At 46.2% G+C, this 15,739-nt stretch overlaps 1 protein-coding gene across 4 annotated transcripts in view; it reads right to left on the reverse strand.

Annotated features, from left to right (window-relative positions):
• Window positions 1-6,119, reverse strand: part of CLSTN1 (calsyntenin 1) — a 29,701-nt gene extending 23,582 nt beyond the window's left edge. For all 4 annotated transcript variants that reach the window (XM_059487679.1, XM_059487677.1, XM_059487678.1 and 1 more), the window contains exon 1: window positions 5,871-6,119. In XM_059487679.1, coding sequence (XP_059343662.1) covers window positions 5,871-5,937 — 67 coding nt within the window. In that variant the 5' untranslated portion in view covers window positions 5,938-6,119. The remainder of the gene's footprint in view (window positions 1-5,870) is intronic.
• Between the last annotated feature and the right edge of the window lie 9,620 nt (window positions 6,120-15,739).

A 15,739-nucleotide genomic window follows, 5' to 3' on the forward strand; every position in this document is an offset into this window, starting at 1 on the left:
GACTGGCAGACCTTGGGCACAGAAATGGCAAGGGCAGCTCAGCAGAGGCATCTCCCCATTTCCCAGGTGCCACCCTGAGCAGGGACACCCCTGCCTGACAGAACACGTCCCTCAGCAGAGCACAGCCGCCTCCCAGGCCTGCTCTCCGCAGGTAACCGCTGCTGCTGCTGCAGGGCAGGCACTGCACGTGTGCCTCCAACCCCAGCTTTGGAAATACCATCTGCTCATTGTCTCCTGGAGCAGAACAGACCATTCTGACCGTGCTGCAGCAAGGGGAATGCTCCTCAAAGCAAGGATGGATGGCTCACGCTGCAGAACACAATCCAGCAGATAACCAGCAGCAACCTTTTCCTGCTGCCTAAAAGAATTAATGAATGTAAACGAACAGGTAGGCAGGGCAGCTGGGTTTAGGGCTAGTATGGAAACTTTAATCACAAGCTATTAAGACAATCAGATTAATTCAGCTCTGTAATTTTAAAGCAAATACTAAAATTAAATGTACTTATCAAAGTCCTTTCTGAGGACTTCTGTTTTCTTCTTACAAGTGGTCGGAAGTTTATTTGACTCAAATGGGATCTGGCACCTACATGACCAAAGACTTAAACACACCTCACCCAGAAAGGACTGTAGTTGGAACCCTTTTTCTAGATAACTACTTCTAATATACAGTGCTGTATAGCCATGTTGCATATTGTTAGAACTGAATCAAGATGATTCATGTAAAAAAAATTCTTAAGAATAAACTGGTTAAACATAGTAAACTCAGTAACAAGTACTAAAGTTTGAAAGCTATTTTGTTCAATCTAGTGACAGAAACAACAAAATCCTCATTCTGAAAATGTACCTTTGAGACCTCATGAAAAATGCATAGAAAAATTCACAAAAAGAGAACTATAGTCTCTGTTAATACAGATGAACCAGTAAAGAGTCCTTTACTTGTCCTGAAGGTCTGACAAAAACTGATTACTGTGTATCTTTTCTTAATTGTCTTGCTCTGGATGCAAGAGATCACAAGGAAGCCTTTCAGCGAGACAATAAAAACTCCAACATGTCTTACCTTGAACAGCTGTAATTTAGCACTGTTCTGATGAAATTTGAAGCTGTATCATTAAAAGAACAAATCTGTGTAGTACCTAACCACAGAAAAATACAGTCCAGCCAAGGAGTGAAGAGCTACACAATAAAATATGCTTCTCCACCCTGAAAGCAAAGCTGAATAAGGGAAGGCGTAGCCTGGCCTGATTACAATGTGTGTTCTGTCCTGCCCAGCCTGCCACTCACAGCTCCTGCCCCCAGTCTCCAAGAGAAAAGACCCAGGATTAACTTTGGGTATAAGAACTTGAAGTAAACCAGCGGTAATGAAAAGATGTATTGTGTTTGTTTATTTAACTGGGTCTTCTCAAACCTAGAATTTTATCACAAGTCGTTGTCCTACAACCAGGTCCAAACAATGGGATAAAATTGAACAGAAGTTCTGCTCGAATCCTGACTTCCCTGATAGTGTGGAACTTACCCACAGCACGAGGCTCCAAGACAAACTACCATTGCCACTGCTGGGAAATGGAGGCAGCAGCAGAGCATGAGGAGTGAAGGCAGGAGACTCACCTGGAACAGCCAGGAGATGCCCCAGGACACGGATTAAGCGAGGGCATGGATTTCCACCACTGCCCTCTGTGGTCCTGGCTGAAGGAAAACCCAGTGGCTGAAATTCATCCCACACTTTCAGATCTCTGTCTTGGACTCTGCCACAGTCAAGGAGCACTTCTAACTCCTGCTCTGGAAGCTCACCAGCCATACACTGGAGCACAAGATAAATTTATAATCTATCAGTTGCCCACACTATCAGCCTGTACAATTAACACTACCTCTTCAAACACCACATTCAAACCAATAGCTGTAGGGATTCAACAGGGTTTCATTACATTGGATTTTGCCTGGAGAAAAATCACTTGTTTATCACCACTTACAGAAAGTTTCCTGTTCTCCACTGAACCAGTTGCCTCTATCTGATTTTATTTGTACAAAGATAGATGAAGTTTTGCTGTAAGCCTGATGAAACTAAGAGACATGCAAATGACTGATTAGAAACTATCTGCAATTTTTACTATCCACAACTGCAACAGAAGAAACATTCAGAGCACCCAAGACCTCAGACAGACAATATACTGACCAAATTTGAATTTGGATAAAAGCCTGTCAGAGAAAACAAAGATTCCACCACAAAACAGTTTAAATAGGATTAAGACAACAAAGCCTTAATTTCAAGTGAAATTTAAAATGTTTTACACTAAACTGAAGACTGAACTAGAAAACATAAGCCTTTAACTACAAACACTAATTTAATAAATGTTATCTTAAATGTTGCTAATTATAGTGCAAGACTGGAAACCCCTTTCCTTTTAACTGCTGTCATATATATAAACTTTGCTCCTTGAAAGGAAGCAGTATTTAGAAATACAGCAAACATCAGCCCAGTATAGCTGGCACTTCTGGCTCTTCTTGTTGACTCCATTTAAAAACAGGGAAACCCACTGGGAGCAGTAGCTGCAACTTGTTTTCAATCAGACACAAAGCAAGTGAGATGAGACCTAATACTATAAACAAAGGACAGACAGACACTTCTTCAAAGGCACTGAGGTTTCCAATAATCCCTTCTAAAGACTCCTAAGGAGGTTTAGTCCCTGCAGAAGCCAATGCGAGTCAATCAGTACAAAACAAATAAATTAGAGTGCAAAACAAGATTTATTTAAGACCAAGGCTTCCGCCTCACTGAACTCTCCCATGCTGAGGTATCATTTCTGTCTTTGACAACAATGATAATGCTACAAGATATGTGGCCTTTAACACCACAAACCACGTTTCAGAAAGACTTCCCCCAATGGAACTAAGGAGAATGAGATAAGGCTCAGAAAAATGGTAGAAGAGCTTTTCTTCAGAAAACTCTAATGACTGTAGATGTTTTTTCCTCTCTGCGTAACAGTTTCAGAGCCACAAGCCACTCAGCTATCACATACCTGGGCTTCAGGCAGGAAACACTGCTTTACCCAGAACACCAGAATTCTAACTGTGAGATGTTCACATTATGCAGAGCTGTGGCCTAAGCAGGGTTTAACTTCAACCCTTCTAACTTCCGTGACACACTGAAGCCCATGAGCCCAGCTTCTTCCCTTCTCCTTAGAAAAATCTTTGCAATTGTCTGCAACTGGTGATTTTGTGTCTGCAGAAACATTACAACCTCAAACCAAAGATATATACATTTATTAAGTCTAGACAAGTTTCTGTTGACAAAATTTCCAGCTATCTCAGCACAGACAGCACAACCTGCAGCCTGGTAACAAAGGAGAAGACAACCAGCACAGGAGTATTCCAAACACAATGTACACCATGCTTGCCCAGACCACCTCTCCTCCATTTCAGTTTCCACAGCAGTGCATTATTTTAAATAACACATACAGAACAAGAGATTGAAATTGTTTACATGAACAGATGGCTGTATATAATGCTCCCCCAAGCACCATACATTGTAGAGAGGTCTAGTACTGGTTAATTCTCTCTCTTCTCAGTGGTTTCTTACTTTCATAAATACTTGAAGGCAAAAAAGTCCAGGCCACATAAACAGCCAAATTGTCTCTACATAATGCTTTAGGGTAGTGCTACATTTCCTAGCCTCTAGAAAGGAGAAAGAAACCTACCTAATCTCCAGCCCTATATTTAAAAGGCTGTTCCCATGTCAAAGAAACATCTGCAGCAAGACTGTGGTAGTAACAAAGTGGTTTGTGGTTTGGATTTAAGACATCCACAGCACCACAGAACTTCCTGAAATGATCACAGATCAGCAAAGTTTCTTCAAGGTAGTATTACTTCCATCAATACCCTTTCTAAATGACAGTGAGTTGGAAGGGCCCCAAGATGACAGAGGTCTACCACTCTGCCTGGTCAGGCCCATGGAAGCAGCTCCACTCCACTCTCCATCCTGCTCTGGTCAGAGACACCCAGCTGCTTTAGCCACAAAAACAGCCAGAATGCACTGCTAGGTACTGCTATTCCACTGCAACAAGCTTGGAAAATATTTGGGTCAACTTGATCAATCACAAAACAAATTCGATTAGATTTAAGAGTTTTGCATCAGCTGGACAGGAAAATGCCTCTTTAGAACCCAAAATTACTCTCTGCACCCCTTAAAATAACTACAGGGAAGATGGTAGGTCAGCTAGCTCACACCTGCCTTTTGGGCAAGATCGCATCCCCCAAACGCTATTTCCCTTTCTTTCCAACATCAAAAGAGAAATCACTTTTCACTCCCCTGTTCCAACAACAGGAATGGCAGAACCGGCAAGTTCAACTGTACTTGGGGAAAAAAAAAAAAAAAAAAGGAACTGCCAATACATCACAAAATGGAAAGCTTACCATAAATGCTTCTGGACAAATGCCTTTCCTAACAACAGGGAAATAAAAACGAGTAGCCCTTGCAGTTTTTCAGGTGTCCTCCAGAGCTTACTTGTCACTAAGTGCATCTCCACGTAATATAATTAACAGGCCTACCTACGGCAGCCAAAACGCTGCAAGGACTAAGGCAACTGCACACACTAAGCTGAAGCAGCCCTCATTCTGTAACTCAGTTATGTGTGATGAAGTTAAACAGATCAGGACCTGCAGTCCAGCAGCTCTGTAGGTCTGACTGAAAACAGGTACTGCCTCCAACAAGCTGCAGAAATCTGCCTACCAATGCCGTTCTGGGTAATGCTGCCTAAATTTGCCATTTGTTTCCAAGCAGCTTTCTTGGAAAATGGTTTTTTGATCTTAATCTTATTCCTGATTTCAAACGGCAGAATTCAAAGACACCGTGCTTGTGTACTGGTGTGGTAAATACTACATTTAACGATTCCAAGAAAGCTGGTGAACAGATTGTACTTGAGGGATCTTACTCAGGTAAATGATGGCCACTGTCAGAACAGCTGGCAGAAGACTTCCTAGACATACTACAGCATCAGCTTCTTCATCCCACATAGGGAAACTGCATCAAGATGGGTCCATAACGAGCTGGTTTTTAGATCAAGAACTACCCTTGAACGTATTTATAAGCTATTTTACAGCCGCACTTCTATTCAATGCTCTTAAATCTCATCATACGATCAGCTGAATCTTGCAGAAGCAGCATTCCCGATGCCAGGGGTAACCTTCAGGTGAGGAAGCGTCTCCGAGCCTCTCACTGAAGCCTGCTGGGGAGCAGCCCCGCAATGCGTATGATGCTGCCGCTCCTCGGGATCAATCAATAGCCACCAGGCCCGCGCTCGCATCGCCAGCCCGCCCGCTCCGGCCCAGGCAGGCGCTGCTCCGGCTCATCCCGCACGGAGCTTTGCCCCGCCAGCCCAGCCAGGCCCGGCCGCCCAGGGGTTTTATCCCCGCTGCCGCCCCGGCTCTGCCCGGCCCCGCTCCGGCCGGGTCTGCCGCTGGACCCTCCCGGCAACAAGTGCCGCCCCCCGGCCGCCCCGGGCCCCGTTATGTAACCGGCGGGCGGACGCAGCGAACGCCGCCGCGCATCCCCCGCCGGGCCGGGCCGGGCTGTGCCCTCCGCGGCTGGGAGGGCTCGGGGCCGCTGGGCGCAGGTGAGCCGGGAGGACGAGCCGCCATCCCCTCATCCCCTCTGCAGGTGCAATGGCCGCGGCGGAGTCATCCCGGCCCCAGCTCCATCCTCCCCCCTTCCCCTACCCCCGATGTCCGCCCGCCTCCGCGCTCCCTCCCCTGCGCAGGGCGCCAAGGACACCGTCCCCTCGCCCGCTCGCGGCGCAGCTCGCCAGGCGACCCGCACCGTCGCCCTCGCCGTCGCCAAGGCGCCGAGCAGCCTCCCTCGCCCGCCCCAGCCGCGTTACCTCGAGCGGCCGCGGCCGCTCCGCAGAGCAGCGCGGCGAGCAGCAGGCGGGCGGCGGGGGCCGGCATGGCAGCGCGGAGCGGGGACGGCAGCGCGCAGCCCCGGCTGGCGCCCCCGCTGGTCCGGGCTCCGCTGTGCGGCGGGCGGAGGGCTCGGCTCGGCCCCGCGGAGGAGGAGGAGGAAGAAGAGGAGGAGGAGGGAGGAGAAGCGCTGCGCGGCCCCGCTCCGCTCGCCGTCCCTCCCCTCCCTCCCCCGCCCACCCCGCCGGCGGCTCCTAAAATGGCGGCCGGGCCCGCGCCGGGCACCAGGCGGGGGAGGGAGCGAACCAACGGCGCGGGGCGGGGGGCGCCGGGAGAACCCATTGCGGACCCCCGCGGGCTGCGGCGCGCCCCGCCCCCGGCGCTGAGGGTACTGCGGCACCGCCGCCATGGTGCTCCCTCAGGGCCATAGCCATGATGCCTCCATCACGGGCACCGCCGCTCCCTCACGGGCACAGCTATAGTGCTCCCTCACGGGCATCGTCACTCCCTCACGGGCACAGCCATGGTGCCTCCATCACGGGCACCGCCGCTCCCTCACGGGCACAGCTATAGTGCTCCCTCACGGGCATCGCCACTCCCTCACGGGCACAGCCATGGTGCCTCCTTCACGGGCACCGCCGCTCCCTCACGGGCACCTCCCGTCCGCCGGGCCCGGAGCGCCGCCGCTGCTTCGGGTGCTCTGGGCTGCGTTTGGCGTCTGTCTTCCCGCAGGCTGAACCGGGCTGCGGGCAGGGAGCAGAGGGGCCTCCCCGGCGCATCACACGGCTGAGGGAACCTGGTGCCCCTCCAGAGCCTCACACAGCTGAGGGAATCTGGTGCCTCTCCAGAGCCTCACACAGCTGATTTAAATTGATACCCTTCCAAAGCCTCACACAGCTGATTTAGTAAATGCTGATTAAGCCCCCAAGTCGTTAGAAAGAGTTAAACCCCGTATGAAGCTATTTAAGAAATAATTAACCCCATATAAAGCTATTTGAATGCTTTCGCCCTAACATTCACATGTATTTTCAGGAAAAAAAGAGGAAACCGCTGGGTTTTACCCAACCATAAGCTGATGCCGGACTGGGAATGGGACGCACAAACCCAGTCAGCAGCTGGGATGGAACAAACTGCCAACACCTGGTGCTACAGCATCGGGTACAAACAATCACAGCATCATTTAGGTTGGAAAAGACCCTTAATACCATCAAATCCAACCATTAACCCAGCACCCCCATCTTGCTGTTTTGCCAGCTCTAGAAGTGCAATCCTGCAGCAATGTGCCCAAACACAAACACACCTTGGTGCTTCACCGAGTCTGCCCTGCAGAGTAACAAACCCTTTTAGTGTAGGGACTTCTATCAAGGCAAAAGATTACTTCTGTTTAGAAAAATTTCAAGTGGTATCTAAATCAAGAATATTCATTAAGTTGCACAGAGCTTGTCCTATAATAGAAAAGTTCTTTGCTCTACTATCTGAAATTTCAATGAGAAAATATTTCAACAAAGAAAAAAATAAGCAATACCATGATCTGAGTTTTGACAATTAAAATGCAACCAACATATTTTATAATTAGATCTGACTACTCATGGTTTGTACCTATTAGCCATTTCACTCCCACAGTGAAGTAAAAATAAAGTCCAGGATGTTCAGGATCCTAGAGATGTGGTATTTCCTTATTTTCTGTGCAATTTAAATACCAAGATTGATCTGTGCTGGAAAAGCCTCCTCCTCCCTCCTGAGACAAGCCCAGGGCTCTCTACCTGGTCACCCCACACTCGAGATGGAGGAGGAACCAAAGGTGAGGAACCAACCTACTCACTGCCCTGGAGCAGCCACTCGGATCTCAGGAGGTGACAGGATCTGGTCTGTCCGAGCCAGTGCACTTGGATGTCCAAAGGAAAATGTTCTTCCTCTTCCATGCTCCAAACCAACCACTTTTACTCACAGCTCACTGTGTCTGCAGAGCAGAGCAGGACCCTGAAGAGCCGTACCCTGAGGGAACATCCCCAGTTCCATCCTGTGCTCTGCAGCTCTCCCTTAGCCAAGGGGCTCCACATTTATTCCATGGACTGTAGGGCAGCTGCTCTATCAAGAGCTAAGACATCTTTCTTTTTTTTAAATAAAGCTAAAGCCTCAGTCTAAACCTCCTTGATTTCTCAGCCTGGCTAACATATGCTGGATGGCAGATCATGTCAGAAGAAGCCTGGAGCCCATCTGTTGCCAGAGAGCTGAGTCTTTACATTCTGCCAACGCAGCTTCAGCTGACAGGGTGCTACAAGATGTGTTTTTCTTTTGTATGGAGAGTAGGACTGTCCAGCACACTGTGACTCTCCAACTGGGCTTACTAATACACCGAGTAAGAACCACCCCATTAGCAAAGATTTGCTAGGCAAGATCTCATCAGCTGAAAGATGATTGCCCATTGATGAATACACGGTGTAACACATACCCAATACTCACCCAAATGCTGGATTTTGATTAGGAATCTAACTGTGGACAGAGCTTTAATGTCAAAATAAAGGTATCTGAAGAGGGCTGAATGTCTGGCCAGTCGGCATTCACATACACATTCTCTATTAAAACATTTTTTGCAAAATAAATTATCATTAGGTGTGGCAAAAACACATTTTAAAAGAGCTCTGCATTTCCCTTGGGCTATATCATACATTTTAACAGGAGAAAGCAGAGCACCATGGAGCACAGTGAGAAGGGGACTTCAGTGTTACCATCAGGACTCGTTTAAATTGTTCTGATTCTGCAGAATTAGGAAGAAGAGACACTTTTAAGAGAAGAAATGCTATGTCTGAGAAAACCTTATTTATTACACAATGACACTACCAGCTCAGATGAATTAATCAGCTGAATCAGTCAGGCTGAAACTGGGAAATTTCCAAGGAAGGAGAAGGCATTGATGGCATTTCACTTTCTAAGCAAAACTCCTCCGAGTCAGTTGTGACTAAGGCACTGATTCAGTAAAGCAAACAATTCTTCAGGCTGTATTTTAGGATCAATTCAATGGCTTTGTTTCCTTGGGTGACAGAGGTTTGAAGAGGCAGTTGAGAGGTTGGTACAGACAGGAAGGGCCCTGCACACGAGGTGAGGCAGCCACATGAAATCCTGATCCCTGTCACCATGGATGTGCCACTGGCACTTACTCTGGAAGTGCAGCAAATACAACATCCTCTCATTTTGTGTCACAAAACTCAATTTGATTTCAATCACCCGGTGTGGCACCTGCTGTGCACCAGTCCTGATTGCTGTTAGGCAGGAGCTGTCCTGTTCCTCCTGTCTGCCAGAGAAAACTGCATTTCCCACGCTGACAGAGAGCCTCACTCTATCCCAAATGCCACATGCCATTATTTCAGAGAAATTCAGGGAACTAACTGCAGCAACTTCATTTTACCACTTATCTCCCTCCTACTCTCTGACCTGCTTCTCCGGTTCCAAAAAACCATTGATCTTTATTTTATTGGTAAGCAACAAAACTGGAACAAATGGCTCCTGGCAGAACATGTTTTCTGTTTCAGCTGAAAACCTATCGGCCTGATGTCCTTGAAATGCACAGTGTGACTAATGCCTGGCTTGCAAGGACCCAGGAGGACACATTTATTGTGCTTGTCAGAGTGGAGCTGAGCAGCCAGCACAGGAAAGATTGGGTGATAGGGAAAAATGAATGCATTTGCCTGCTCCTGAAAGGCAGGCAATGCACACTGAATACAGGGAGCAGCAGGACATGCTCGGGTGCGTCAACATCAAATCTGGATCTGCCTGTTGGAGCTCAGCATCATAAACTATTCTGAATATGTGCAGAATATTAGACTTGACTCTTGTTTAAAGGGGGATGAAAGGAAAAGGGCCCAAATTTCAAATAGTCTAGAACTGCATTGAGAAAATGGTTATCTTTAAATAAAGAGTCTGGAACCAAGTTGTTTTTCATCTCAGTGCAATTAATGTCTGCATAGTAGTGTGTTTGCAGATGATGATTTCTTTTAATGGGAAGTTAAAACCCAGCTTTACCTCCTCCGCCAGTTTATCACAGCTGCCCTGAAACCACTTCTGAGAAGGGACCGATTGCCACAGAGACCATGCAGTAATTAAGCTCATGAGAGAGCTGCATGCACACCCAAGCTAAATATTAGATGAGGGAACCAGAGAGCAGCCCATGAGAAGCTGTAACGGCACCACTCTAGCTGCTCCCATCCCCGCTGGAAAAGGAAATAGGACAACCCTGAAGTATTTGGGGAATTTGAATTTTGGTGTTTTCTGGTTCTGACATGGCTGAAGAACAAACAATTATGAAGCTAAGAAAAAGATAATTTGGGGTGAATATTAAGGATTAATTCTGCACAGCAAGGTCTATGAAACCCCAGAATACTCTCATAAGGCAACAGGCAGTAGTGGCATCTTTTGGGTCATTCAAAAGAAAACTCCACAACACAATGCCAGAGCAATGCCCCTGCCAGCTGGAAGACAAAGCACACACAGGTAACCAGTTAGATAATTTCTAGTCTTGCTGTCCCCAATACACACACTCTGAAGATAGGCATAAAACTTGAGTGGTTTTAGATTCAGTAGATTAAGACTTTATTATTATTATTTTTTAATGCTTTGGAACCTGACTGTATATTTTAGAGGAGAAAAAATTACAGGACTGGTTTTCCCCACACTTGAAAATTTCCAGAACTGCTTTGATCATGTATGAGAATTGATTTAGGGGATGCAAATGAAGGCCTTGGCAATGTGAAGAAGAAAATCTTCTCCCCTGACATTTCTGAACGTTCAGAGAATTCTCAACAAGCCATTGAAGTAGGGGTTCATCAGAGACACAAAAAGAAAATTCAATAAGCAAAGAAGTACATGAAACTAACCAACTCCCTCACAAGAAAACCAGCAGCATTAGCAATCTTTCTACCTTGTTCAATTCTTCTTCCTGCTCAGACTTACCTTCTGTAGCCAAATACGTATCCAGAAACATGAAAGCAATGAAGGGGAGATGCAAGTCCTTCCTTACAAAGAGAGACTGAATTTTCTGCATCATCATTATAATATTTTACAACTCATTAGCACCTTCCATCCCAGGATCTCCGAGCACTTACAAGCATTAATTAATGCACTCTCACAATACCTCTGTGAAGCAAAAGGCAGGTGTCTGGATACTGTGGTGACAGGTGCATTACAATTGAATAAGAATTTCTAGGCTTTCCATTTACATATTTAGGAAAGAAGGGAACAAAGAGGGGAGAGAAAATTAACAAGTGCTGCAATAGCTTGAAATACCTCGAATCAAGATATACTGTAAATACCTTGAAATACCTTGAAGAGACTGGCCTGCAAGTCTTTACCTGAAAAGCAATACTTGTTAAGGACCTCAATAGTATTTGGCTTTATTAACATGAGTATTTGCTGAATGAAGAACTCAGTTTTTTCCTCACTTCTATCAGAGATGTCCCTCAGTGTCTTGCCCCTACCCCATTTCTCTGTCTGACAACGCAGTCCAGTAACACACCTGGTATAAAAGGGTGGGTGGATAAACCAGCTTGTGTATTTGCACCAGGTACTGGTGACAGTGTCTCAATTCTCAGCTTAGAGATGTTTCGTATTCGTGAGACTCATGGTATTCTGCAAACATCTGGTCACACAATGAGGTTTTCCTCTCTGCCTTCCCCCTGCAAGGGAGAAGAGCCATGTGCATGAGTATTCCCCTCCCCAAGAGCCATATGGGAATGTAAAGGCATTCTCTGAATTCATTACCCGGCCCCACAATATGATTCTGCCTTTGTACGGGCAAGAAAATGGATGTTAATTTATTCCTTATTGCTAATTTGAAAAGGAGCACAAACACAACAGTTCCATTGCAGAGGCTTCTACCAAGGGTGTAGTTTAAGTCCAATTATATGCTATTAGTACATTTGCTCTTTATTCCTGTGGCATATTAATTACATGTCTGGTATTCTGATAATTAACACAATTACACTCTTTATTTTCTCCTTTCGTAGCCAATATTCTTGCATTTTATTCTGAAAAGTAATTTTCTGTAGGTAAAAGGAGCCAAATCACCACATATTAATAAAATCAAGCCATGGGTTTTCTAATGAGAGAAGTTCCAGCAGTGTTCTTCAGCAAAAAGAAAGGCAGATGCTCTCCTGTTGGGCTGCAGCCTATCTCAGAGATTCCAAAATGAACCAAATTACTGTCCCCTAGTTGTGTTTCCAGCATGGCAATCAGCCTGAAGCAGCAGGGCCATAAGGACTGTACTGGCACTGCCACACACGGCTCTTCCAATGCCACCACACATTCAGAGCCTCCCTGGTACCAAAACCTCTATCTCCCACTGGTATCCATGAAACTCAAAGCCATTTAGCAAATACAAGTGACCAAGAAGATTTACAACTGCACAGGTCATGCACAAATCAACACTTGGCAGATATTGCAAAGGAATATTAAGGAACAAAACAAAACAAGCACTCTTAGTGCTGTAAAACATCAAGATGGGTAGATTTTACTTAGTTAAGTACATACAGACACCTCAAACATTTGGGGGTTTACCTTCAGGACAAATGATTGTTCCTTGAAAAACAAGTTACTGTTTCTGTGAGGTTTTCTCTAAAAGCAGATCTTGAACCTCCCATTGGTCTCATATGCTATGGCTACAAAAGCCCCACAATGGAAAGAAAGATTGCAGCAGTTTTCTTCTCTGTTTTTTTTGGAAAGGAGGAGAAGAAGGAGCAAAATGTTACATCATTCTGCAGTGGTAGAGAACCTGGTGGAAGGTTGCTCCTCCAAATCCCGTGCCCAGGTGTGCAGCAGGTCTGGCTGCAGTACAGCTGTGTGTGTAGAAATTGGGGTGTCACCCACAGAATCCATGTCCCTGCTCCTTCCCACAGACAGCAGCAGGCACTCCTCACTCCCTGCCCTCTGGTACCCATTTCACCACATTTCCCACATTTCCCCAATGAGGAAAGCCAAGGCTGCAGCCACAACCCCAAGAACAAGTCCCTCTGCACAAACCCTACTACGCTGGTTGGTATCAGTGAATCAGTTTCCAGGATCTGCACTGTGAATAATTTTCCCAGATTCCCCTGAGGCAATGTTTTACCTACATAACTTACCTCTTAGAAAGTTTTTAAAAGTCCCTTTTGAAATTATCTGGTCAGGAGGAAAACTCAGTTTTGGTTTTCTTTTTTTCCTCTCTTTTTCCCTCCCTCTGTCTAAAGTTCCAGTGCTCCCATTTTCTTCCTGGCAGTGCCCTGGCTATTTAAGTTACAGCCTCCCCAGACACGAGTGCAGCTAAACCCTTTGTCATCCCATATTTATTTCTGTTCTGACAGATAGCAGTGCTGACCCTTGCTGCAGTAAGCCACTGCCCTCCTGGCTCCTCTCTAATTGCAGCTTTGCTAATCACGTTCTGATCAGCTGCCGCCGAGCAGGGCACGCAGAGCCCGCGGGGCGGCTCGGACACAGCTCAGGCTCCCGCATGGGGCAGAACAAACCCCACAAACCTCACAAACCTCGGCACTCAGCGGGTCCCTCCCCAACCAATCCAACATATGCAAATGAATCGGAGGGATTTAGAATAATTACCCCATCCCAACGTGTGCTGCTTTAATGCATCCATTGCACTGTTAACTCCATGGTTTCCTCTGCTCAGTGAGAGAAGGTAAAACATTTCCAGTGATTGACCTTTTGGAAAATTATATGCCCACCTCTTTCATGGGATCTACGTCTGCTGGACCCCACAGGATCTCAAGGACCATCCCACTACTCACACAAGCATTCAACAGCCATGGATTTCCACCTCACCTGGACCTTTTAACGTTCCAGACCTTCTCTTATTTTCAATCTGGACAAAGAGCCTCTGAACTGAGACTTTTTACTTTTTCTCCTTCTGCTCTATCCACTGCTGTCTGTCAGAAGTGGATCAGCTGAAGAAGTGGAATGACACACTGTCTTCTGCAAAAGGAAGCGGGGAGGGCTTTAAATCCCATGTTGTGTTAAATGAGTGAAGTACAGAGCTTTGGAGTGCATGCTAACAGCACACACTGCCCCTGTTTACTGCTGCTTCAATGAGGCATTGTCCATTGAGTGGAAGTAAACAGCTTATGAGACGAGACAGGCATATCATCCTGTCTGAAGCCCAGCTTACACAGGCAGCTTGGTGTGGCAGTGAGGAAGAGCCTCTGGCAATGACAGGCGCCTGTGGAACACTGAAATACAGCCCAGCACAGGTCAGGTATTTATTGAGCTGATCTGAAACTCAGCCTGATGCCCAGGTTTCACTGAATTGAATGAGGGGTACATGATGACAGCTGGAACTCCAGAGGTTCTGCAGTGACTGAGGAGCCCTCAAACTGAGCAAGATGCAGAGGAGTGAGTCTGCCTGCACCAGAGTAAACAGGATAAACCTTTTCCATTTGTTAAAGCCATGATTTATGTACAAGATTATCATACGCCATTCTAGGTCCTAATCCTGGACCTTGAAGCAGCAGCAGAGATTAGAGCCTCTGACCGTTTCCTAAAGCAATGTCACTGGTAACCAGTGACACATCTCAGGCAGAAAAAATGCTAAAGCAACGAAAGGGAAAAACACCCTAATTGTCTGTAGAATATCCTTTTTATTCCTCCACTGAAAGGCACACAAAGCCACATATCACACAGTAGATATGCACAAGAGAATTCAGCACTAGAACATCTTAGCATCCTTTTCCCTCAAGCATCTCTGCTCCCTTTGCTGCCCCGCTCTCATTCTGCCTAACAGCTCCTTAATCACAGTATCTGTCACACACATAAAATATTATTTAACCTCCAGCACAGAGGAAAATGCATTTATAACCTACTGGGGTTTCCCCTTTAATCTCTCTCTTTCTTCCCTTACTGCTTCCCCTCTCTTTTTAGTAGCTCTGAGCAAGAATGGTGCTAACAACCTTCACAAAGACTTATTCAGGTCCAGACAGAAACCAACTCTGCACTCTTGTCAAGACAGGAGACTAAAAAAACAACACACACGACCTCTTCTTTCTACCCAGGTGTCAAACACATCACAAAAGCAGTGTGGCCTCTCCTGCAAAGATGCCAGTAAGAATTACAGAACCAATTTAATTCTGACTGAGGCTCAACTCAGCCACAACCCAATCCAGCAGATAAAATGTTATGATCCCTCAGTGATATTTAAGAGCACTTGTGTTTCAAAAGTATTTTTGAGTCTTTGCTCTGCAGCAGCCTGACACAGCTGAATTTAATGTTCCTTCTGTTTGGGCAGAATTTGAGGTGTTGACTTTCAGCTTTAAGCATGACCAGGTCTAGGATCTGACTATGCCAAAGATCTCGTTCTCTGGGATCCATCTCACCAGTACGTAAGTCAAGGTGCTGTTCCTGACAAATTCTCTATTTAAACCCCAAGAACCTTCTCTGCAGAAGGATGTGAGCCAGCAATCTTTGCACAGGCACTGGTACCAGGCTAGTCTACTACTTACTAAAGCAGGTACACTCTGAGCTCTGCTGCTTTTGGTCTCTGCAAAACCCTCGTTGTTACTGGGATGTAGTTTATCCAAACACTTCTCAGTTATCCAAGTCTCCCCTCCTCCTTTTGACAATGGCACTGGAAGTGAAAAGATTTAATTTAATTCCTTGCACTGCTCCAATCCTCTGACATCTAGAATTTGCTACATTTAGAGAGCAGAAAAAAATCAGGTAAAAATGATGATGTAGCTACAACAGCCAGGGTAAGTCCACATGTCCCATATAGTTTCAGAAGCCTGTGAGCTCAAGGTCAAGGTCAGACTAAAACAAAGGCACTGCTGGACACCCATATGGTGTGAGAGCAGCTAAGCATGCACAGAACCAGCACAAG

Source organism: Ammospiza nelsoni, chromosome 22 (assembly GCF_027579445.1).
Source record: "Ammospiza nelsoni isolate bAmmNel1 chromosome 22, bAmmNel1.pri, whole genome shotgun sequence".
NCBI classification, from domain to species: domain Eukaryota; kingdom Metazoa; phylum Chordata; class Aves; order Passeriformes; family Passerellidae; genus Ammospiza; species Ammospiza nelsoni.